Source organism: Lepisma saccharinum, chromosome 1 (assembly GCF_977018435.1).
Source record: "Lepisma saccharinum chromosome 1, izLepSacc3.1, whole genome shotgun sequence".
Lineage (NCBI taxonomy): Eukaryota > Metazoa > Arthropoda > Insecta > Zygentoma > Lepismatidae > Lepisma > Lepisma saccharinum.
Genome location: NC_139229.1, coordinates 82,040,557 through 82,065,858, shown reverse-complemented (window position 1 = coordinate 82,065,858; position 25,302 = coordinate 82,040,557). Strand labels below are relative to the sequence as shown.

Sequence of the window (25,302 nt, the reverse complement as noted above, 5' to 3'; positions counted from 1 at the left end):
CTCATATAATAACCTGATTCCAAATAATCCCAAGATTTATACAATTTAGTGATATATTTATAATTGATGATGTTGGGTCGAATGACGACATATTCTTGCCAGAGCACAGCTTCAGAAAATTGTTAACAATGTACCTATGTGTAACTTTTTTCTGTGCCATCTTGTAGTCTATTGTTTTGATGTTATTATTGTTGTTGTCTTCCTGCTGTTAGTTTCAGTATAAAATGGTCATTCACTGAAACTTTACGTAAAATAAAAAAATATTAAAAAATAACGTTTCAATAGCAGATTTTATGCAATAATTATACTTTCATATCCTAGATAACTGATTTTTCTTTACTATTTTGCATTTTGGGTTAGCAGTTTTTAAAAAAAAATTGTTTGCGTTTATTTCATATGAACTTCAAATATGATGTCTTTACTGTACAGGATCCTGAATAACAAGGAACGAAAATATTTACGTGGCAAAATTGCCTCGTACAGGAAGAAAGGAAAACAAATTAACCTTCGTCACAAAACTAAATTCACGATTCCCATACACATTCTATTCTATAGAATACTGATTTATTTCAGCCTGTGTAAGATATTATATGTCAAGTAGGCAAATTCAGATAAGATTTCTATGTTTATTTTGTTACTAGTTCAATATTAAAAAAAAGTAATAATATAAAACCTTGGACAAATTTATAACTTAATTTTTAAGAATTATATTGAAAATGTTCTGCTGAATTATGTTTCATTCAGTTTTCAGTAATATTTTTTTATATATACTATATACTCAAAAATTCATTCCAGGTCTCACATGCAATAAACATTTATAGATTGTATGATTTATTATAATGTGTTCTAAAATATTACAAATACAATAATATATCACATTCACCTGTATGTCCTGATGGTTACCCAGCAGGAACAAGCTCCATGACATGGCTGCTGATACGGTGTCATGACCCTGCAAAATATGGCGATTTTAATTACAGTGAAGGAACTCATAGATATATATGCTATGTGTAGTCGAATTCCAACATATCCATAGAGTATTTCCACATATTATTTGCTTGTACGCATTTAAATGCCTAGCAATAGTTGCACGTGTCATATCATCATGTGTAGCTTAATGTAGTCAATAAACATAAAAAAGGGCTGTCTTAATTTAAAGATTAAACCACATAATAATTATACAATGCCATATGGTAAAATTAAATTAAATCGACAAGACTTAGGTGGGCAGGCCATGTGGCACGATTGGGAGAGGACACAAGAGTTTAGATGATTCTTGTTGGAAAGCCTGATGGTAAGAGACCTGTAGGAAGGCCAAGACGAAGATGGAGGAATAACGTTGAGATGGACCTAAAGGAAATCGGTAAGGATGGAAAAGATTGGATTGATCTTGCCTAGGATAGGGACAGATGGAAGGCTTGTGTTGCTGCAGTCATAAACCTTCGGGCTTAAGAATGCAAGAGAGTTAGTTAGTTAGCATATGGTAAGACTAGTTGTCAACCTTATTCTACACATTAAACGAATTATCTTGAATTTTGATAAAATGCATTATTATAAGATTATTTAACTTGGCAAAAGGTTCTTGAGTAAAATTGAAACCTCGCAGTTTAATTGCACCCGATGAAAACTATAGAATTCAAACCACGATTGTCTCTAAACGAACGAACAGCCAACTAGAACATACGTATATTAAAAGAAATAAACGTTTCTTTTTTCAATTCAAGGAAAGCGGGAAAACTCCTTTAGTTTTTTTACGATGATATTTTCAACAACGTAATAACTTTAATAACTTGCTAGTAGAAAGTTTTGTACGTAGTGCATAATTTCTTAAATATTAAAACTGAATTCATAACGTGCACCCATACAGGTGGTGGAGCGAAATATATTGATCATTTTTTTCGCACTATTTGTTAGTTCTAAAAATAACGTACGTACGTATGATTTATCGGAATAAAAATATTTCAATTCTGAATTGCCAGTTACTACTAGAAATACGGCTGGTAAGTAAATGATTTCTCTCATTTTCACATGACTTTGGAGAGGCTGTTGTCCCCTCGCTTCTTCTCGCCATTGCCAAGCAAGCCTATAACTGTGTGTTTGAACCAACTACTGGAAGTAGCTACGACATAAATGTAATCGTTCTCATCTCTTAATATGTGGTAGTAGTTCAAATACATCTATTTTCTCTTACCTCAAACATGAAAGTGTCAACCTCTTCCCTTATATCCCTATCTGTGAGGATAGACCCGTCTTGTGAAGCTTCGATTAGAAGGTCCAAGAAAGCAAGCCGTCTGCGTTTTCCTACAAAAACATAATTATTTTTTTAATCTTTTCATTTCTTTCTAACGCGTTTAGATCTTACATTAAATTTCCAAATTGTGTCGATATAAAATATAAACTTGAGGATATTAATAAATAGTTGGGTTCACTAAATTATTTACATTGAACGCAAGACAATGTGTATGATGTGTGACTGTGCAGTATATAATAAATTACATTGTGATTTGATTGATTTTTGCTGTTTTAAGTCCACTTTATGCACAGTAAGGCTAATCGGGACTGGACCTACAGTTTAAAGTGGGATCCGAACCACTTGTGCCTCCACCGGGTATCGAACCCGGGACCCCTTGATTACAAGGCAATGACGCTACCACTGCGCCATGGGAAGGCCCAAATTACATTGTGATTTTTAAACATGTTAACACAATTCATATAAACTTTGAGTGCGGACTTGTAACTGTAATGGTAATCAATATTTTGTTTCTTATGTGGAGATTTCTCTGAAGTTATTTATTTACGTATTACTACAGATAGAGACGATTTGATTTGAGTTATTTCACTTCGATTTTCTGCAACTTTTGACTAATCGCGACGATCAGGATGAGTGATGATGTGATGCAATTGTAAAAGGAACACTCGCAAAGAACCTCCGTGCTGAGGTCGGGATTTGAATCCCGACCCCTGGCATCGTATGTGCTAACCACTCCCCCACGGATGTTGGCAAAATGGAGATAATATCTGTAGGTACGATTGTACTATGTAAGGATACGATCAGTTGGATGTCGAGAATGTTTTGCATGAACGTAAAGAGAGTCTTTATGGCTATAGTTTTTCAATAGTCAATCATATTTTTAAAACATCTTCATGAATCCGATTATATTTTCCTCATGGAAACAAGACTAAAGAAGTCTATTACTCCATTTCTGGCACAAAAACATGATATTTGTGAGTGTAAGCTGTGTCCAGATTTATGTATTCTAACAGCTGCATTCATAAACATAAAAATTATTTTGTTCTCTTAAGGCGTATTATTTTTGAAAACAGTTTTAGTTCAAGTAAGGAAATTGGCAAGCAATTGGCTTAGTAGCAAATGAGGAAAAAGAGTAAACCAGTATATGAGCATGTGTGGTAATGACTGTAAGTATGTGTAATTATTTGAAAGTTACCAAACTACATAGTATGTGGACGTAACTTAAAACAACTAAAAATGGATCCCAAAATTTATTCAAGAATAGACTTGTAATATTATAATCTGATATTAAGAAAACAAGTTACATTATAAATTATATATATAATTTTTCGTTTAAGAAATAGAACATACCATCTACTATTTTGTCTTGCTTAATGCTCCTCATGTATTCCTTTCTTTGTCGAATTACCTGAAAAGATTCCACTTTGTTATTACAAAAAGCTTCGACAAATGTTGATACACAGAAAGCTCAAGTATAAAGTAACACCTCTATTCTCTCAAGTACATCCACAGTGTCTTCCGATTTCTATTTCTACTTTCACCAGGGGTCCCGGGTTCGAATCTCGGTATGGGCATGGTTGTTTGTGTCCATTCATCAATTTCATCATGTCATCACTAATCCTCATCTTCGCAAATTAGCCAAAAGTGGCACAAAAAGCGAAGTAAAATAAAGCAAATCAATCTATTTCTACTTTAGTTATTTTTACATAGCTTTTCTATCTTTCTAGTTTATATGGGATGATATAGACAAACTTCCACTAATTTTTGTTAAAGTTTTCAAGTCATTTTTATGAAAATCTAGATCATTCTGTAAGTATGAATGTACTTGAATTCGCTTGACAGGGTATATTCTTAGAGTGCTTTTCGTTGCATATGCAATCATCATATGTAATACTCCCTGACATCTAGGTTTTTGTACATTATGTACATTTTTAAGACATTTTGTGACTTTTTCGTAACTTTGCTAGTCATATGTTAATTTCGCCAACTTTTCGATTTTCCAAGTGAAGGGACACTCACTATATATGTAAGGTCTGTGAGGTTCTAAACCCTGGCTGTGTTGTGAAGAATAAGATCAGTGCTGTTCGAAGTTATCCCCAGCGTGTTTCAAGATTAGTGATAAAGCTAGTAGTCTTTTGATACAAAGGCAACGAAAAGACTGTATATAAGTCATGGTTGGAGTAAGAACATTTCACTTGTGGTTGAAGGATAGTGGTAATATACATAAAACATACCGGCCACAGCAATGTAATGTAACATCCTCGGGTAATAGAGAATATGAATAACGAAGTACCTTATTTAAATACACTATACAGTATCTATCACACTGGTCGAATTTTCAACTGGCGGCTCGGGAACAACAAATCAGCGATCAAATTCACTTCCACTGGCATCGGGCATTTTCGAGTCACAAGGCACCGAAAGTTCCTGGCGGGACGAAACAAATGAGCGTTGGATACACCGCATGTTGCCAAACTTACTGTAAAATGGGGGACAAAGAGAGTTGTTCAGCGCCGTTACTGGATGAAAGTTGTACAACAGTACACGAAGCACGGAAAATTAGTACACAAAACACCCAAACACTGTACAAACAAGCTAATATAAACAACTGACAAAAACACACGTACGCTTGGCAACGTTGTAACGGGAGAGCGATGTTACCCCTACAGCTTTTACTTCGCAACTGAGGTTGTTGACACACACCAACCAAAACTGTTGGTGGACAGACAGAGCTATGTAGCCAAAAGTAGGTCAGCCGCCAGTTGGGCTCGCGATCAGTATAGTAGTATAAGGAGGATCTGTTCTGAAGATTAAAAGGCTAATAGAAATGTTTATTAATTATCCCTTGTTTTCAACTTGTGATTGCGGTTTTGTTCCTCATTTTCATCTTGATCACTTGATAAACCTGCGACAATTTTACCTGCGACTTAGTTGATACCGAAGTTTGTTCGGATCAAGCAATGACTTGTTTCAGGAAAGGGACAGTGTCCTTGACAGTTACCTTTTCTGTGAAGCCGTGGACTATCTTGAGGCACCTGTTGTGCTCCCTTCCAAGGCTGCTAAAGTGGAAGAGGAAGTCTGGGTACAACCAAGGGGCCATTACGCGTTCGTACAAAATATCACTTAACCTAGAAAATAATGTTACAAAACACTGTTAACGTCTAATTTATATATTTATTAAACAAATGTTGCCGCAGAACATTGTTCTATTGAGACATACATACGTAAATTTTGTGCATTGCATACATATGTCCATTACATACCCAACATCACTGTTTGAGGACATGCACATTCTGAGAAAGGCAGATAAACCACAATTAGGCATTGATGAGCATTGTAACAATCAAACCTCAATTGATGCTGTTCTGTGTACTGAAAGATACGTTATTGACTGAGGCTACTTGATACGCAAGCTGATGTGGAAAAGGGATATATATATATATATATATATATATATATATATATATATATATATATATCGTAAAATAGCCAGATAATATGCAGACTTTACAATTCAACAGTATGGTATTACAACTGTTGTGTTTGATGGGTATAACACAGATCCTTCAATAAAGGATAATACACATAAGAGAAGGCAACGAAACATCCATCATCCAATAGTTCATTTCACCGGTGATACTGAATTCGAAGAGAAAAAGGTCGAAGGGAAGCAGGAAGAATTCCTTTCAGTGGGACGTAATGAACAACAACTAATCACATTAATCAGTGAGGAAATGGTTATGAGAGGCTGCAAGGTTTTTCAAACGGAAGGTGATGCTGACGTGGACATTACAATGGTTGCAGTTAACAGTGCGAAGGAACGTTCCACCACGCTCATTGGGAATGATACTGACCTGTTAATTCTTCTCCTATATTACGCTGAAGCTAATGGCAAACCACTGTATTTTCGATCGGATAATCAGTCAAGAGACACTTCAAAAGTGTATCACATTAATAACTTGAAGTCTATTCTTGGCAGTGAGTTATGTGCAAGTTGTTATTTATTCATGCATTCACAGGATGTGATTTCACCTCCCATCTTTATAGTGTTGGTAAAAAATCGGTATTAGAAAGACTTTTAAAAGGTGATCGTGTCCTTCATTCCTGTGCGACGGCATTCACTTCACCAGGTCAGAACCCTGCCGATATTGTAAGTCTTGGCAGTCAAGCAATGCTTGTTATTTTTGGTAGCAACAGTACAAGTTCTTTACCAGACACTTACGAAGAAAGCCGTCACAGCCAAATCGTTTGCTCATCCAGAACGTCTTGCTCCAACTGAGTCTTCCAACAAATTCCATTGCCTAAGAGTGTACTATCAGACTATGCCATGGATGAGTACGGCTAGCGAAATGAATCCTGTGAATTGGGGTTGGCAACCTGATGGCGATGAACTTGTACCAGTAATGTGTGATATGAATTTTGCATCAGACACTCTACTGAAAATTATACATTGCAGTTGTAGAACTGGTTGCAGTGGTAACCGTTGCAGTTGCAGAACAAACGTCCTTCCATGTAGTTCCGTATGTGGATCGTGTCAAGTTACGCGTTGTGACATCCAGGTGTCAGATGAAGTAGAGGACAGTGATGAGGAGTAATGGACAATGAAGACCCCCATATTGATGCACATTTTCATAACCTAATTTAAAGTGTACTTTGTAAAATATGGAAAAATACAGAAAAAATATGTATGCAGTATAGTTAAAATGTGTGATGATAATACAAACTTACAACTTCATATTGTGTACTTAGACCAGAAAGAGATATTGTACCTTTATTTTTCTCTGTTGGTTCCATTTTTTGATCACATAGACAAAACGTGTTGGTTGAAATGAATTCCTTGACCATAAAAACCGTAAAATTGATGAAAAAATAATTATTCTACGCTTAAAAATAAGCAAGTTATTGGACTTTCTCTGATTTTCAAGGTTACCGATGGTCATCTGGAAAATAACCCACTTCCGGTTGCCAGATTTTGGTAGACTTTTTTTCTGTTGATCAGTACATCAAGTAGGAATTAAAAGAGTTTACAACCTTTTGTTGCAATTTGTTTTAGGTTAGGGTTTTTTTCTGGCTAAATTGACCTGTCTACATACAAAAAGAATGGACAACAAAGCCTCATCTCTTACGACACTGAACCCAGAAATCCCCATAACACAGAAATTAGACCGACTTGTTATTTCTTCTCCATTTCTCATCGTCTTTCGTTAGCAACCACGAAGTATATAAATATATTAATATAACACGTAATTGCATTTAGATGTGAATTTTATACAAGTTGTATTATCTTCTTAATGTCTCTTAATTTTTGTCCCTCCTCCCTTAGGCAAATCACTGTTCATAACATTAGTAGTACATTAAAATCTTCAATTTGCAATTACATTTTGAAAGAAGGACAGTCGATATAATATATTGTATATTTTATAATATAATTTGATTATTTAATAATTGACACATATTTATTGACATTATATATACGTACACACAGTGTACAGACACAGAGAGAGAGAGAGAGAGAGAGAGAGAGAGAGAGAGATTATATTTGGTGAAGAACAATTTAAATTGTCATTTCTGCTACCTGAGTGTGTGTGAGGGAGAAAGCATGTGTGTATCATCACATCACATCGTAGAGGAAATTTGAGGATTGCTACTTTATGTAATCTAATCGCTATGATAACGCAAAATTTGTATGGAACATCTTGCTGTATAGTAACTATACACATATAGTACTTCTTCTGGCACTTCAGTAATACCATGAATGGCCACTTCATAGGCGTGCTCCAAAATATATTTCCTTGGTACCGTTAAGCTTTCGAGTTAATTATTTTTTATAAAAATTGTCTGAAAAGACGAATTGGGGGAGAGATAAGTTAAATTTCAAACTATGAATTTCCTTCGTGGGCAGTAAAGAAGGGGATATATTCGTAATGTAACCATTGAAAATGATGGAAGTTGACAAGATTCTACAATAAAAAATCAAAGAAATCTATTTTCTAAACATCATTTCTGGGTGAATTTGAAACCCTCAAAACCCTCCTTTTTTCCATATCTGTGGCCACATTATATTCACGAGCAAGTATGCTGCACATTCGCATATGCCTCTTGAGAATAGAATTAACAGTGTTTAATAAGAATCCTAAAATGGGTATGCAGATGTGTGTAGAAATATCAAAACTCCATAGGCTACCGAACCAATTCAATATCATCTCAAACCAAGTAGATATTTTCAGTTCATATTCGTCTTTTATCACCAACTTAGAAAAAATTGTACATAAGTAATGCATTGTGAAAGTAATCTGATTACCTTGGCACTGTCTTCACTTGCTTATATTTTTATGTTTATATCTTGTTTATTTTATTTTATCTTGTTTTGTGTGTTCTCTTTAACACTAGGGTACTGTTTTACTGTTGTGTCTTTCCGGTTTAAATTGGCTTCTGCTGTACTGGAAATTGCAATAAATAAATAAATAAACTGTAAACTTACTTGATGAAACTTACTGATAAATTCACAAATAAAGCATCTTTGCAGATCAATGTGCAATTATATCCGTAATTTTATCATCATGCAACTGATTCAAATACGTATAAATTCAACACAGAAAGTATCATATCAACTACATATGTGCCATTACATACACACATATAAGAAATTCTAAATGCATTATGAAGTGATACTTACTTCCGAATGGCTGTGATGTACTCTGTATTGCTGTTTTCTTGAACATCAATCTTCGAACCCATAGCTGTTTCTGTAGACAAGACAATAACATTGATATTAGGTATTCTAATAACAAGTTAAAAGTATGAAATGAATAGCATTTTTATGCTGGAAGCTTCTTAAACTCAAACATGCCACTTAAAGTGTGAATATGAATAGTATTGTGTGTCAAAATTCTTCTTGTGTTAATTTGCTGAGGTTTTATTTTTCAAACAATCTGCTTATAGAAATGTGTATAATTAATGCATGTTGACCATGGATTGTACAAATCGCGGTTTTGTAAGTAGGAGTTTTGTGCAGAAATGTAATAGCTAAATTAAAAATTGCACAATTTAATATGTGTTTTTCGTTAAACTTTACCCACATACCCAATATCGCCCTGTGATTTCATATTTTAAGACATCAGATCAATCACTGATTTTCTGCACACGAGAATGCAATCTTTCCTTTATTTAAAAAGAAACTAGCTTTTGGCATGTTTAAAAATCTGCTGAGCCTATTTCGAATAGGGCAACGTCCTGTTAGACGTATTCAGGCAAAAATGAATCCAATTAAAATGCTCCAGGAAGAATTTTAAAGAGATCAAATACTTCAGAATTTAAAATGTTAGCCTGGCTCTTCGAAACGAGACAATTTCAAGGAACTTGTTGCCGAGACAGAAATGTACAGTGAGATGCATAAGTATTACCAAGCAAATTATATATTACCATGTTCATACACTTTGTTTAACCCAATGGAAGTTTAAAGAACTTAAACAGAACACCGAACAAGCCGCTGACAGCTTCTGAACCAGCATACTTCAATATCTATTCCTGAAAAACTTGTAAGATGCAAGAGAAAAATTGATGAAAATAGTCCTAGACAATTTGACGAGCAATACTTGTGCATCCCACTGTACAGGGGAATCCGAAACAGAATTATTGTAATTTCTGAACATGAGGCACGATTCACGAAAATCTTAAACACCTGAGGGTTTTAATTTCAGGAAGTAGCTAATTCACGTCTACATTTGCAATAAAAATGGTATACCGTACCGCATATGACGTCCAGAGTATAGAGGGAAGCCCGAGGCATGAAGTTGAATCCTGAGGATCCCACTTGCTCCCTCAGCTTCTTGATCAGGAAGTGACTCTTCTCGTGGAACACTGGAAGGAATTCGTCCAGGATTTTGAAGTGGAAAGCCGGAGTAAGCAGTTTCCTGTGGAGATGCCATTTGCGACCTGGACAAGCGAAGGAGAACAAACTGAAAAGTTAATACTTTCCATCGTTATTTATAGTTGTAATGTAATCGAGTCCTGTCTCTCGTATATTGTCCACAATACTGCTGTACGATGACAAATTCAGTTAACATTTGCTTGTAATTAATCAAAAACTATTTTAGGTATACATACAATTTTACTGTAGATGACAAACAATTTAATAAAGAAAAATATTATTACATATTAACTAAAAGTTAAAATATACAAAACAGTAATTTTGCCTGTAGTATTATATGGATGGGAAACTTGGTGCCTTACATTAAAAGAGAAACATAAATTAAGAGTATTTTTTAAAAAAATCTTAGATAAATATTTGGACCTAAAAGGGATGATGAGACAGGTGAGTGGAGAAGGTTACATAATTTAAAACTTCATAATATGTACTCATGTCCAGATATTATTAGAATAATTAAATCAAGAAGACTTAGATGGGCAGGCCATGTGGCATGAATGGAAGAGGAAATAAGAGTTTTCAGGATTCTTGTTAGGAAGCCTGATGGAAACCTGTATGAAGGCCAAGACGAAGATAGAGGGATAACGTTGAGATGGACCTAAAGGAAATCGGTAAGGATGGAAAAGATTGGATTGATCTTGCCCAGGATAGGGACAGATGGAAGGCTTGTGTAGCTGCAGCCATAATCCTTCGGGTTTAATAAGGCTAGAGAGTTAGTTTGTTGTATATTAACTTTGTGTGTTTTCAATCTTTAAATCTCAACTGTTTCAGTTATTCCTTTAACAATGTTTGGAACCTCTGATAAGTTTGAAATGATTTCTGTTCTAAAATTATTTACCACCAACACATCTTCATAACGTAATATGAAGACATGCACATTTTGGGAGAGGAAGAATGAAATTAAATCTTGAACCAAAAAGCACAAGTTGAGCAGTAAAGAAACATGTTCAAAATGAAAAACAATATGTGATGTACTTATACTTAATGGAGAAAATCTTGAGAAATATCTCTTTCCAAATTCTACAATGTGTCCATTTAGATAACGAAGCTGTGGTGAATGCCTGAATGAACATTTAGTGAAAGACTGAGTGTCGGTCTTGATTGGGAGATTAACAGTGAGAAAAATAAATGTTACGAAGTAAACCCAAACTCACCTCCACTGGTTAATAGGCCAGTTCCCATCCATGGCCAAAGGACGAAATAGAACATCCCCTTTTCGATGTACTTTACGCTGCTCAGAAGACTCTGTTAAGAGTAAAAGAATATGAAGTTAGAGGACTATTGTTTTCTAATGTGGTTTCTGGCATAATTTATTCCCGTTTAAGTACATTGATTGGTTGGTTTGATTTATTTTACGTCGCTTTTCGGCTGCTTTGGCTTGTAACAACGGCATTTTTATTTTTACTTAAAACTTGTTTCTTATAACGTGTAATGGAAACTATAATTAATTAATACATAACGGACCTGCGAGGTCTTCGTCACTGTTCTACATATCTAATAATAATAATAATAATAATAATAATAATAATAACCCATAGCTCGACAGCCCTTGAAGGGCCTTGGTCCATCGCCCGACTGCCAGTCTCCCTCCACAATCCTGCTTAGAGGTGTGTATATCTTCAACCAGTAATGGAGTGACGTGTGGTAAGCACGTCGAACCCTCAGCCATTACAGGAGATACGCTACTCACTCGTAGCTCCCCAATTTCCTCACGATGGTGCGTTGCCACCGGTCCTATGCACAAGCTGAGAACCCAGGCGGACTCGAACCCAAGCCTTCCCGCAGTCGAAGTCGAAAGCACAGCGCAAATATTCACAAATATATGTGAATGTGAAGAGGCTATTTCATCAATAGAACACGTGATATTCGAATGCATTTTTACCAACACCAGAGGGATATATACTCATGGAGACACTAAATCAGTTACAAATATCAACACCTAAACAACTAAATAACCTCATATTCTCACAAAACCCAACCATACTGAAGAGTATTAGTAAATTCATAAAGATGTCAAAAATTAATATGTAACAAATAGAGATATGATAATTTATAATAACTATAGGGCTGAGCCGATACCGAAGCCAATGTATCGGTATCGGGAAGTATCGGTTGAAATTCATCTACCGATACTAGCCGATTCTTTCCCAGCATTTTCGTCTTTCACAGGGTCCGCAAAAATGCCGGGCGACACTTTCGCTGAGTCCAATTATCCTGCAAATTATGCAAAATTCAAACCTTCGCTTTATTTTACACCAATTTTGTCCAAAAAACTATTTTGTGATTCCATAATATCTGATGCAATTCTTGAATATTCTAAAGCAAATTTCGTGGTAAAATGTTGCACATAATTGAAAAAGAATATTTATACACCTTTATTGATCAATATTTTGAACAAACTTTATTATTGCAATTTTCAAGTATCTCGAAGGAGTGAAGAATAGTTTATTTGTTTATTAACACCCCAAAATGTGTGAGCGTCTAGAATAAGCTAACAAATCTAACACAAAAAAGAAAAAAGAAAAGAGAAAAACCACTAAGCAGTGAAATAAACTGGCTAAAAGTCACCAAACCAGGTGAAGGCCACTAAAGAAACCAATGGAGATGGACCATTTCTTTGGTTTAACTCATGCATCCAACTCTAGTCCGCCATTTCTGTTAAGAACATAGTATATACATTTTCCATTTGCACTTACCTCAATATGGCGAGGATGAGCGATCACCACACAATTCACCACCATCAGCCATACTCGATATATGTAACGATACCTCTTATTGAACACCAATTTCAAGTGGAATAATTCTGAAAATTTGAACAAAATGGGTTAGATGTGAAATGATTATAATTGTGAAGATATAAATATTCGTCGAGTGCTATCAAGACAAGGAGGACAGAGAACTTATAAGATGTATATGCTATGAATGCATAACCTAACATCTATGATATTACATGGATACACATGATTTTACAAAAATTTAACGTAAGGTAGGTGAGCCAAAAGTGGTCCACGTTACGAAAATCATATTAGTATTTTACACAGCTAACAAATGGTACTACATTAGTATACCGAGACCCTCTCAGGTGCACCATACAGAAAACGAACTGTCTAGGGCTGCGAGCAGCCATTTTATTTAAGTTATTGTGGAACCCCCGGCGTCGTAGGGACTGTGCATACCAGTCCTCCACGAAGGTCGGCTATTCGTCGTTACTATACGTAATGCATGTAAACAACCAAAAGTTTGACACCAACAATTTTCTCTAATAAGATGTAGAAACGTGAATAAACATGAGTAAATATGATTTCTTGAGCAGAAGTATCATTCTCTAAGCCAACTATAAGCCGTGGGCCACCTTAGAAACAGATGTAACGGTTTTGTATTTTTTTAAAAAAGTTACAAGCAATGGTACATAATATATCCATTTGGTACACGTTGTTAATTAGTTAGAGGAGTTATTTCTTTTAATTTAAGACATTTATCTCTCATTAGAGAATTGTAAATTGCCCTAGAAGCTTAACTAGGGCCACCTATGGTTCACCTACATATAAAGAAGACGTGCTTTTAAGCAAATTCTGTAAATCAGGGAATTGAAATACGTTAGGCCTGGTTTAAGTACTAAATTCTAAAAACTGAGATTGTAAACGTTCCTGTAGAACGAATAAAGACAACATAAAGCGAAACGAAAATTTAAAAGCCCGGAATGTGAAATGTGAAAATGTGATCCTATAGTTGTCAAATCTTCATTAAATAGCAATCCAGCTGTTTGAAGCGTGTACTGCGATAAAAATGGACGAAATTATAGTGGATTTCCACATGCCACTTCTTGCAACAACATTATTATTGTGCCTTTCCAAAGTTCAGTACTTAACGAAGTCGATGAACAAAGTGATCTTCAAAATAAAAATGGTACTACTACTATTAGGAAGATAGCGTTCTGCAGTAGACACATGTTCAGACCATTTCTTTCACCTAGTATCACTCGATGATTTCAAGACTTTCCTTGCTAATTGTTGTTAATATCTCACTGCAGTTTTAACATTTATAATGATATTTTAATGTTTTTGTTAATTCAAATTGTGAATAATGAACATTTTTCGTGTCCCCTTAGAGTTCGAATTGAAAAGAGTTCACTGTGTTCATTGGACCTTGCCACGAAGGCACATAAGAGGCTGTGGTTAGATTGATTGATTGATTGATTGATTTGCTTTATTTTACTTCACTTTTGTGTCGCTTTTGGCTAATTTGCGAAGATAGGGAGTAGTGGGAAAGGCCATATTATAAACCCGAGAAAGTATGAACCCCCCTCAGGCAGATTTGGCTACACTTAAAACTAGCTCAACATGCCCATATGAGCTTTTTGCTCAAGTGTGGAACCCTGTCTAATCCAAGATTTTTGTAAAAATGCCCTCGGGAATTTTCCGTGAAAGTATGACCCCCCTCAGATTGATTTGCCTACACTTATAAAAGGCGCTTCTGTGAGATTGTTGTCCATAGATTTGTTAAAAATATGCCCCTCTTGATATTTTTTGGATACCCTTAAAACTAAGCCAAAAAGTCACCCACACACACCCACACCCACCCACACCCACACACACACACACACACACACACACATGTTTGCTTCTGGTTTATTTCTATTGCATCATGTTGTACAACAAATTATTACCCAATATTGTGCAACAAATTATGATGCAAGAGCTTTTGCATTATGTTGTGCAACAAATTATGATGCAAGAGCTTTTGCATTATGTTGTGCAACAAATTATGATGCAAGAGCTTTTGCATTACACATCAGTTAGTATTGTGAGAGTGGCAATTGTGTTGCATTGCTCCTCATACAGGTCTGATATTTGACACATTTTGCTTGTTTGTTGTAATCCACTCATATTTGGAGTCAGGTTTATATCTGCCCCAGTTTGTTATACATGATACATGGTATTAGGTCATTGTTTTTCTAGGACATGCCTGTGTAGACATGCATTTCTGCTAGGGCAGTGCTTCTGTACTTATTCTACCTCTGTGCATGTAGGCTATCAGCTTTATACAACCTGTCATAGGTTTATTAAGTATAGAGTTTTGATTTGAACCCCAAGAAATTTTATATAAATACCAAAGCCAAAAATATTAACACACATACACACACACTAGGTATACAAAGCACACTGCTGAACCCAACTGATACTTTTTATTAAGCATAGAGTTTTGATTTGAACCCCAAGAAATTTTATATAATAAACCAACAACAAAAATGCCAAATCAAAAATATTGTAATCAATGCAATAAGAATATATCCAGCCCCAATTGGGCTAAGCATCAAAAGAATTGTAATCCAGACAAATGCAGAACTCCCACAAAAATATGCCCAAAATGCCATAGAAAATATAGCATGGAATATTTCACATATAAACATATGGCTACTTGTTCTGCACAGTCATCAACATTGCCCCCACAGCCATCTACATCTGGTCTGAAAAGGAAGCATGAAACACCTGTTAATGCTAGAGCAGCAAAGCAGCCACGCTATGAACCCATCCATAGCAGTTTTAATGGCCAATTAAGGGATTACCGGTTTGTATCAGAGCCAAGATGTGACATTAAGAATTTTTTGAACAGTATAAATCCTGATGTGCAGGCAATTCTAAATGCACAAAATGGCTCTTATAAGCTGTCCCTCAAATTGTTTACACAATATAAGAAATCAAATGGCACAAAATTTACACAGCCCCACATAACAGAAACTGTAGCTGTATATTCAAATGCAAATTCAGACAAAATAATAAGCAGTTTGATAGATCAATTGAATATTAAACACTCTGAATTTGCTGGAAAAGAGTCAGGATGGAGCCTATGCGGATCTCCACACAAGTTATATGTTAGTATTTCTGAATTCAGCCCATTACAAGGATCTACATATCTGCCATTACCTGCCAATATTAAAAACAAAAGAGCCGTGGTTAATATAAAAAATAATGATGAGAAATGTTTTCTGTGGTGTATTTTAGCTGCTTTGTATCCCGTTTTAGATCATCCTGAGAGAATAACTTATTATAAACAATATGAACACAATTTTGATGATGCAATGGAGGGCTTAGAATATCCAATGTCTGTTCAGAATATTGATAAATTTGAAAAAAGGCCAGGGATATTAATGGTAAACAATTATCTATTAATGTTTTTATTTGTTCCACTGGTCGTGGCAATTGCTTGATAGCACCTCTCAGAATCAGTACACTTGATGATGATTCTGCTGTTCCGATTGATCTGCTCTTAATTGAAGGGGATGATACACACCATTGCACTCTGATACACAGTCTTGAAGCTTTAGTAAGAAAACAACTAGACAAATTTAATAGAATATTTAAGTTGTGTAGAAGATGTTTAACTGTATTTGATGGTCAAAAAATGGTGAATGGGGTTCGGGAAGTGAATGCAGAAATTGCTAAAAACAAGTTAATTGAGCATCTGAAATACTGTAGCAATCATAAACCTGTTCATATGGTGATGCCTAATCCAAGTGAAAATGCCAATTTTAAAAAATTTGAAGCCTTGTTGGAACACCCAGCATATATAGTGTGTGATTTTGAATCAAACCTCAAACCCCTTGCATTCTGTAGCCCAGATCCTGAGGAATCTTCAATTACATCGTATCAATTACATGAACCTTCTAGTTTTTATTATGTGATTGTACAGGATGGTGTTGTTAGTAAAGAATATTTATACATGGGAGCAGATGCCATCAAAGAATTTGCACATAGAATAGAAAATGAGTGCCATGACATAGCATCTAATATCTTATTAAAATCAAAACCTATGTTGCCTTTAACAGAGGATCAGATTGAAGATTTCAATAATGCAGAAAAATGCCCGGTTTGTGATTCTGAATTTTCAGATACAAATATCAAGGTGCATCACCATTCCCATACAGATGGTAAATTCTTAATGGTCCTGTGTAATACCAGTAATATTAAGATCCAGAGACCAAAATTTGTCCCTATATTTTGCCATGGTGCATCCAATTATGATTTCCATCATCTGATCAGGTACGAGGGGTTTGACAAGCAGAATTTAAATATTTTAGCAGAAAATAATGAGAAATATATTGCTATTAGCAAGAAAATTAAAGTTAATGGTGTTCCCTTTCACTTAAGATTTCTTGATTCATACAGAATTTTATCGGCTAGCCTGGCTACACTGGCCAGTCAATTATCTGATGATCAATTCAAAATCACATGTGCTTTGTTTCCAAATCAGGACCTGAAATTAATTAGGCGGAAGGGTGTATATCTATATGATTATGTTACAGATTTTTCTAAATTTGATGAGTGTTCTCTGCCACCACAACAAGAGTTTTACAGCAAAATCAGAGCATCTGGAATCACTGATGATGATTATCACCATGCCCAGTTGATGTGGAACAATTTAAAATGCCAGACATTTGGTGATTATCACAAGGCATATTTAAAACTTGATGTCACTCTCTTAGCTGATATACTTCAGGCATTTAGAAAATCTTCCATGGAAAATTATAAGCTGGATCCAATGTATTTTTACAGTGCTCCAGGCCTAGCATGGTCTGCAATGTTTTTAAACACTAAAATGCAGTTGGATCTCATTCAGGATCAGGACATGTATCTGTTTATGGAACAATGTATAAGAGGAGGCATGGTGCAATGTTCTCAGAGATATGCCAGAGCAAATAACAAGTATATTCCCGATTATGACCCAGCACTGCCATCAAATTATATACTTTATGTGGATGCAAACAGCCTGTATGGTTATGCTATGATGGATAAATTGCCATATCCAGGGCTTGAGTGGGTTGAAGATTTCAATATTGAAGATCTTAAGGATTTTGATGACAATGACTATGGGCTGTTCTTAGAAGTTGATCTGACAATTCCTGATGATTTACACAACACATTTTCTGATCTGCCCCCAATTCCTGAGGTTAAGTCTTCACCTGGCTCTAAACAGAAGAAATTGATGATGACTCTAGAGCCAAAACAGGATTATGTCTTATATTACAAAAACCTCCAGTTCCTAATAAATCATGGTGTCCAAGTGACCAAAGTTGGAAAAGTTTTGAGGTTCAGGCACTCAAGATGCTTGAAACCATATATTGATACAAACACAGAGCTTCGAACATCTGCAATGAGCCAATTTGATAAGACCTTGTTTAAATTGATGGTCAATTCTGTGTATGGCAAAACAATAGAAAATGTCAGAAAATATACTGATGTTAAATTAATTACTGACCCCAGCCGGAGCAAAAAATTGATAGCAAAGCCCAACTTCAATTACAGAAGAATTTATGATGAAAATATGGCACTTTTCAACATGAAAAAAACAAAGATTAAGTTTGATAAGCCTATTTATGTAGGGGCTGTGATATTGGAATTGGCCAAATTACACATGTTAAAATTATATTATGATGTGCTGAAACCTTTTTATAAGGATCGTGTAAAACTGATGTACATGGACACAGATAGTTTTATTCTTGATATTCAGACAGAAGATGTTTATCAAGATATGTCACAGCCTGAATTGCTTGAATATTTTGATACCAGTGAACATACAAAGATTCAACCCCACAACAAAAAGGTGCCTGGCAAGTTAAAAGATGAGACACTTGGTGATGTTATTGTAGGATTTGCTGGGTTAAGGGCCAAGATGTACAGCTTTGAAACATGTAGTGGTGCTGTTGCAAAAAAAGCCAAGGGCATCGGCAGAGTAACTGTGGAAAAAGAGCTTGAATTTAAAGATTACAAAAATTGTCTCAAAACCCAGAGTTTAATCAGAACATCAGAAAATAGAATTCAGAGTAAAAATCACTTGTTGACTAACAATATTGTAAGAAAAATAGCTCTGGACCCACATGATGATAAGAGATGCATTTTATCATGTGGCATACATACTCTACCATGGGGTCATTGTAATTTGAAAAATGGTAATCAATGCCCAATTACAAAGCATGATTTGATATAAATAAACATGCCTATGAACTTATTTGGGTTCAAAAAACAGGCTATTATGGACCTGCCAACACCATCACCCTCTTCTGATATAATATCTAAACTAAGTGCTTTGTTAATTATTCATCTGAACAGCATACTTACAGATGTTGATGATGAAACAGGTAAAACATTGTACATATTTAACAATAATTTAAATCATTACCAATTACCTGTAGGTGGTCAATTACAATTTATTACAACCCCCGAGGGTAATGTCAAGGTTTCAATAGGCAAAAATATTTACAGGATAAAGCACTCAAACATGATTTCTGGCACTGTATATACTGTTTCTGCTGGTGACTGCTTATATATTGAGGTCCCGGGATCCTATGACAAGCTTATACCTTTTTTTATAGAATTAAGAATTAGATATTCAATAATAAATAACCACTAAAACAAAATGCATAATGATATATTTGGTCATACAAGGCATGAAGATCACAATGATGAGATTCTGATGCTTGATGTCAGAGTGAAAAAATTAAGAAGTGATTTACAAGCTTTACAAACCACACTCAATGCCAGTCTTCAACTAGAAATTACAAATTTACAATCACAATGCATGGACCTCTTCTTAAAATTGATTCTGAACTCAAATTGCTGCTTCAGAAATATACTGATTTGGCTACATTGGATAATTTTCAAAGTTTAGAAGAAGCTGTAGCAGCTCTTCAAGCCAAATTTAAGACCCAGGCCACCAACTCTGAGCAATTGAAACAACAATTGGAAGAGCAGATAAATAATGTCCATACACAGCTCCAAACAATTGTCAAAAGCATAAAATCACAAGAAGATTTTGATCTAGTGATTTCCACTCTAAAGGAACAGATTCAATCACTCCAGATACCTAATCTGGACCCTCTGAACAATGCCATAGCCGAGGTTAAAGAAAAAATTGAGACACTTGAAAATTTTATGAACAACTTGCCATCTTCTGATGCTTTGAGTGCAATAACTCGGAGTGTTGCCAATATTAAGCTGCAACTTGAAACATATGAAGATTTTGGAAAAATTCAAAGTACCATAACCCATCTTGAGGGTACAATAGCAGCAGTGCAAAGTGATTTGACAAATGTACAAGAATCTCTAGAATCCCGCCTGCCTGGTATTGTAGATACCCTTGTCAGTGTCCAGCAACAGATCACAAAACTTGAAAACCTCAACACTGAATCTGAGCTATCTCATTTTCATCACTTGATCGGTGATATCCAAACAAAACTTGTAATTTTACAACAATCAACACCCACTCAGGCAGATGTAGCCCTGCTTCAAGATGCTATGCGTGGTGTGGTTGATGCTTCTGAATTAAATGATGTGAAATTGGCACTTGAATCTTTGCAAAATACTGTATCAAATCTGCCTACATCACAGGAACTTAAAAATATTAAGAGAGCTGTGAATCGCATATTGAAATCAGAAGATATCAAGAATATCCAGACAGAGATTAAACAACTTACTCAGACAGTGGCCACTCTACCAACCAATCAACATATTAATGAACTGCATGCCCTGTTTGAGGATATCAGAAGACAAGTCCATAATCTTACTGCCCAAAATTCAAAATTGGCAGTTGTTGAAAATTTACAGCAAATTGTAGCTAATATCAAGCAACAGCTAGGAAGCATGGAATCCAATCAAGCAAATGCTTTGTCTGTTTTTGCCACGCAGCTACAAGAAATTGTACAACAATACAAGAAACTTGTTGTGGACATAAAAATCAAGCCAGGCCATGATGATGTTGTTAGGACAATCAATGAGCATCTTGAATCTGTAACAAGTAGATTGCTCACAGCAGAAAAAGAAATAACTGGCATAATCGAGAATCCTAAACATACAGTAATTCTTGAATTGTACAGTATCCCCAACAAAGAATATGATTCACCATTTACACCAGGTGGCAAAATATATATGCTGTCCCCTGCACAATTTTATTACCAATTTTTTGTTGGGGGCACACTTAGACCAATCAAGATCAAATATTGGCTACAACCACAGGCACACCACTACCCTACCTTATCAATAACAAATGCTGACAACAAACCAGAAATCACCAGTGTAGAGTTAGAGGATTTTACAGATCCCAATACATTAGAAACATCTTATGCTGAAGATGATGGCTCTCTGGAATTTTATATACAAATAGGAGACAAACTGTATTTAGAAAATCCTGTAGTATCATCTGCTGAACACCCTATAATTGCAATATTCTTGTTTACATATTATGTCTAGACAAATTATTGTTGATGAATTACACAGACAAGCCAGACATAATTATAAGAGACTGCCACTGGTTACAAAAGGCATAAATGATTTATGGCAGTGCGACTTGGTGGAAATGGCAAGTGGACAGCTGAAAAACTTAGACAAAATCAAAAGGGGTACAAGTATCTACTCACTGTCATAGATACATTTTCAAAATTTGCCTGGGCTGTGCCACTCAAATCCAAGACTGGAAAATGTGTTACAGAAGCCTTCAGGACAATCATCAATCAGAGTGGAAGATCACCGCGCTATTTGCAAACAGATAATAGTAGTGTAAATGGTACCACAACCAGTGCCACTTACAAGTGTACAAATGATGAGCTCATATAATTAAACAGCCCGATTTGCCCACACTTAAAATTATGCCAAGATGCCCTTATTCCCCAATTCTTCAAGTGTAATATGCTCTTAATTCTAAGAATTTTCAATCCTAGTGTACAAATGATGAGCCCCCTCAGATTGATTTGCCTACACTTATAAAAGGCACTTCTGTGAGATTGTTGTCCATAAATTTGTTAAAAATATGCCCCTCTTGATATTTTTTTTGCCCACACCTAAAACTAAGCCAAAACGTATTAACACACACCCACACACACATACCCCCCTCACCCACACCCACCCATACACACACACACACACACACACACACACACACACACACACACACACCCACACACACACACACATATTTACTTCTGGTTTCAGTTCAATTGGATACCAGGTTCAATTTGTTTATCTAATATTAAAACAATGTAATTCTTCTAGAATTGCTCTGTGACTCTCTCATTGCTTACATCATAAACATATGATTTTTCCCCTATGAGAATAACACTACATATGGTGTCATCAGGGAGTGTATCGTGGAATTCACAGATAATTTTAATGTTTGTCCTGTCATTAACCACAACTTGTTTTCCTTTTTAAGTGTTGATTACAAACATGGGTCTCTGTGCTTTGAATTCATCTGGTGTGTAATACATGTCAGTATTGCCAGTAGTGACCCTTTTGTATGCTGTAAATGCCTCATATAATTTGAGGAAATCATTCTTGGACATGTCTAAATTATAATTTTCTCTAGGGAATACCTCATTTCTGCCATTTTTAAGATATATGTTCTTGATGTTGCAGTTATCAAATCCACTTGAATTTCTTTCCTGATTATTGTCTTTCAGTCTGAAACAATACCACCACAAAATCCGGCATGTCATATTGTATACTGGAGAATGAATTTGTAGCATCAAACTCATAATAAGTACCAGTTGCGGGCTTCTGTACACATTGATATGTATAAAATTGTAAAAGAATCTGTGGATTTTTTATTATATCTGCTTTGTATTTAAGAGCATAACTGGCCTCATATTCAACAACTGGGATTCTTAGCTCCATAGTCTGAATAATGCATTTGCCTTCATCAGGTAGGGTATTGGGCAGAGCTTCCCCTGTAGAGTTTAATGTGCTGTACCTCATCAAAGCATTATTATCATTGGCAGCTCTTCTAAATGTGATTCTTAAACCACCCTTCCACATAATATCTTTGTAATCTGAGAAGAATCCTGGCAACAGGCGCATGGGGAACAGCACTGTGTGGCTTTTAGATATTATTTTATCACCAGCCTCAAATCCACCTATTTTGTAGTAAGAAGCCTCGGTTTTGGATAATTTTAGTGTGGCCAAAGCTGTGGAGGTAATGCCGGGATAATCTATTCTGTTTATAACAACACCATGCTTTCTGATCTCAATTTCAGAGAACAGATGCGGCACAAAATTGTCCACCAATCTTATATTTGAATTTGCCGGATAATCTGTTCCATCGAGCTTTACAACATCAAATTTGATGTATAGATCTGCTCTGTGGGGGTGTATAAAGCCATCCCCTACATCAAGATCAACCTCAATTTCTGTGTTGGGTTGATTTAAATTTGCAAAGGTCCTCCTGTTTGGGGGGAATGATTGTAGCTCATAACTCTCAATATTTTCCATTTTTTTTTGTATGTATTTTTATTTAAATATTAATCTCTATGATTGCAGTTGTTGTGGCTCCAGCAAAATCAACTAATTCTTCTTTTTCATTAGTGACCATCAATTCAATATTATCTATTCTGTTATGACACACAGGAAAATATAATGTTGGGGATGGAGTGTAGATGATTGGCTCCATAAATTCAGAATTAGGTTTAAATGTTGCAATGATGCCAGTTTGTTTGTGAGTGCCTATGCCATTTGATTTGGTGATCATACCCTCGGCCACATTACAGTGAATATTCAGAGTCTCTATGGCTAAGAATTTAGATATATTAATAGCAGTGTGTTTGATGGCCGCTTCAAGTTTTGTGTTGTTCTCAAAGCCTAACAGCTCTCCTATAGTACCCAGATCCACTGTTTCTGTAGCAGATACAATCTCTACTCTGTGAGTGACAGAATTTTGAGTTAATACTATACCTCTGGGTAATTGAGCATTTAGAGTGGACAGATTATACTGCCCTGGAGTGATGACAATTTTTTGATCCCCTACTGCAATTTTGTTGTTGTGGTGTGTAATATTAGGGATCAAGTACATGCCATAAAATGCTCTGAGAGCTATTGTTTTGGGATACACTATGTCATCATGCAATTTGAGTTTCAATATTGAATTTTGGCTGGTGAGATGGAATACCCCCATGATGTTTTAAATACCACAGGGCTTTTTGAAAATTTTCAATTGATGGTTTATTTATTTGAGACATATATCTGAGAACAGATAAACACAAATGTCCACAATTAACATCTTTGAAATTTTGAACACGGGCATTATTGTAATAAAGATTAGTTGATTTTAGATATTTTATTAAATTTTCAGGTGGAACACCTCCAAATGAATCAAACACAAATGCCTCATTGTTTAAATATTTAAGATAACAGATCCAGTGAGTGCCCTGATTTTTGTACTTATCCAAATTAACAATGCCACACTCTTTGTTGAGTGGTTGTTCTGGTAAAGAATCAGGCATGTACACACCTCTAAAATTTTTGATGCCCAGTGGCTTGATTAAAGCTTCAATATCTTGGTTTGTAAGCGGCTCTTGTTTTTTTTAAAACTTATTCATGGCTCTCTTAACACCTTTGCCTTGTTTCTCCATGGCCAGGTTATGGCGCCTCTGCTCATCTAATTCTGCCCTATTTTTCTTGGCATCTATTACTGTTTTTGCTATGGCAGCTGATCCCCCAGCCAAGCTCCCAACAGCCACGAGAGCAGCTAAGATGGCAGGGATAGTAAATATGAAACCCCCTACACGTGATTTTTTCCTGGATTGTTGTAATTTTTTAATTGGGGGGTACTGAGTAACAATTTCATACCATGGCCCTTTGCAATACAAGAATTTTTTTTCTTGCGCTGCTTTTTGGTTAAAAGACTGTCAATAGTTTTAAGAGATTTAAGACCTGCATAAGGTATTTGATACATAACACCCTTGGCCTTCATTGTAGGTTTATTATATACATATTCACAGCCCCCACCCCAGTTTTTGTTTGGTGTTCATAGCTATGGTGGTTCCCAATGCTGCTATTTTTTCACTTAAAGAAGCATCTTTGCTTACAAATCTACCAAATGCAGCCTCTTCTAATTTCTTGTCTGCAACATGTCTCTTGTCAAGATCAGAATGTGTGTTGTATGCTATGTCATGGTCTCTACAAGCAGCATCTAGGAGATTAACACCAGGATCACCTCTGTTTAATCTATGGTCCAATTTTGTACCGGGACCACAATACTGATAGCCTGGAATGTGTAGTTCAAATGGCAGCTTGTTTATAATGTCATTAACCAACCTCCGGCCCTCAGAAATATTCCAAAATTTAGGTGGTAGAGTATTAAT

General features: G+C 35.6%; 1 protein-coding gene across 1 annotated transcript in view; it reads right to left on the bottom strand.

The window, feature by feature from the left end:
• The window catches only part of LOC145997059 (cytochrome P450 4C1-like), a 52,192-nt gene that overhangs the window by 5,086 nt on the left and 21,804 nt on the right, over positions 1-25,302 (bottom strand). The window contains exons 2-9 of the mRNA XM_083133681.1: positions 12,875-12,981; positions 11,333-11,423; positions 10,001-10,186; positions 8,928-8,997; positions 5,253-5,379; positions 3,602-3,659; positions 2,192-2,301; positions 884-952 (exon numbers count right to left, since the gene is read on the bottom strand). Of these exons, the coding sequence (XP_082989807.1) occupies positions 884-952; positions 2,192-2,301; positions 3,602-3,659; positions 5,253-5,379; positions 8,928-8,997; positions 10,001-10,186; positions 11,333-11,423; positions 12,875-12,919 (756 nt within the window). The 5' untranslated portion in view covers positions 12,920-12,981. The remainder of the gene's footprint in view (positions 1-883; positions 953-2,191; positions 2,302-3,601; positions 3,660-5,252; positions 5,380-8,927; positions 8,998-10,000; positions 10,187-11,332; positions 11,424-12,874; positions 12,982-25,302) is intronic.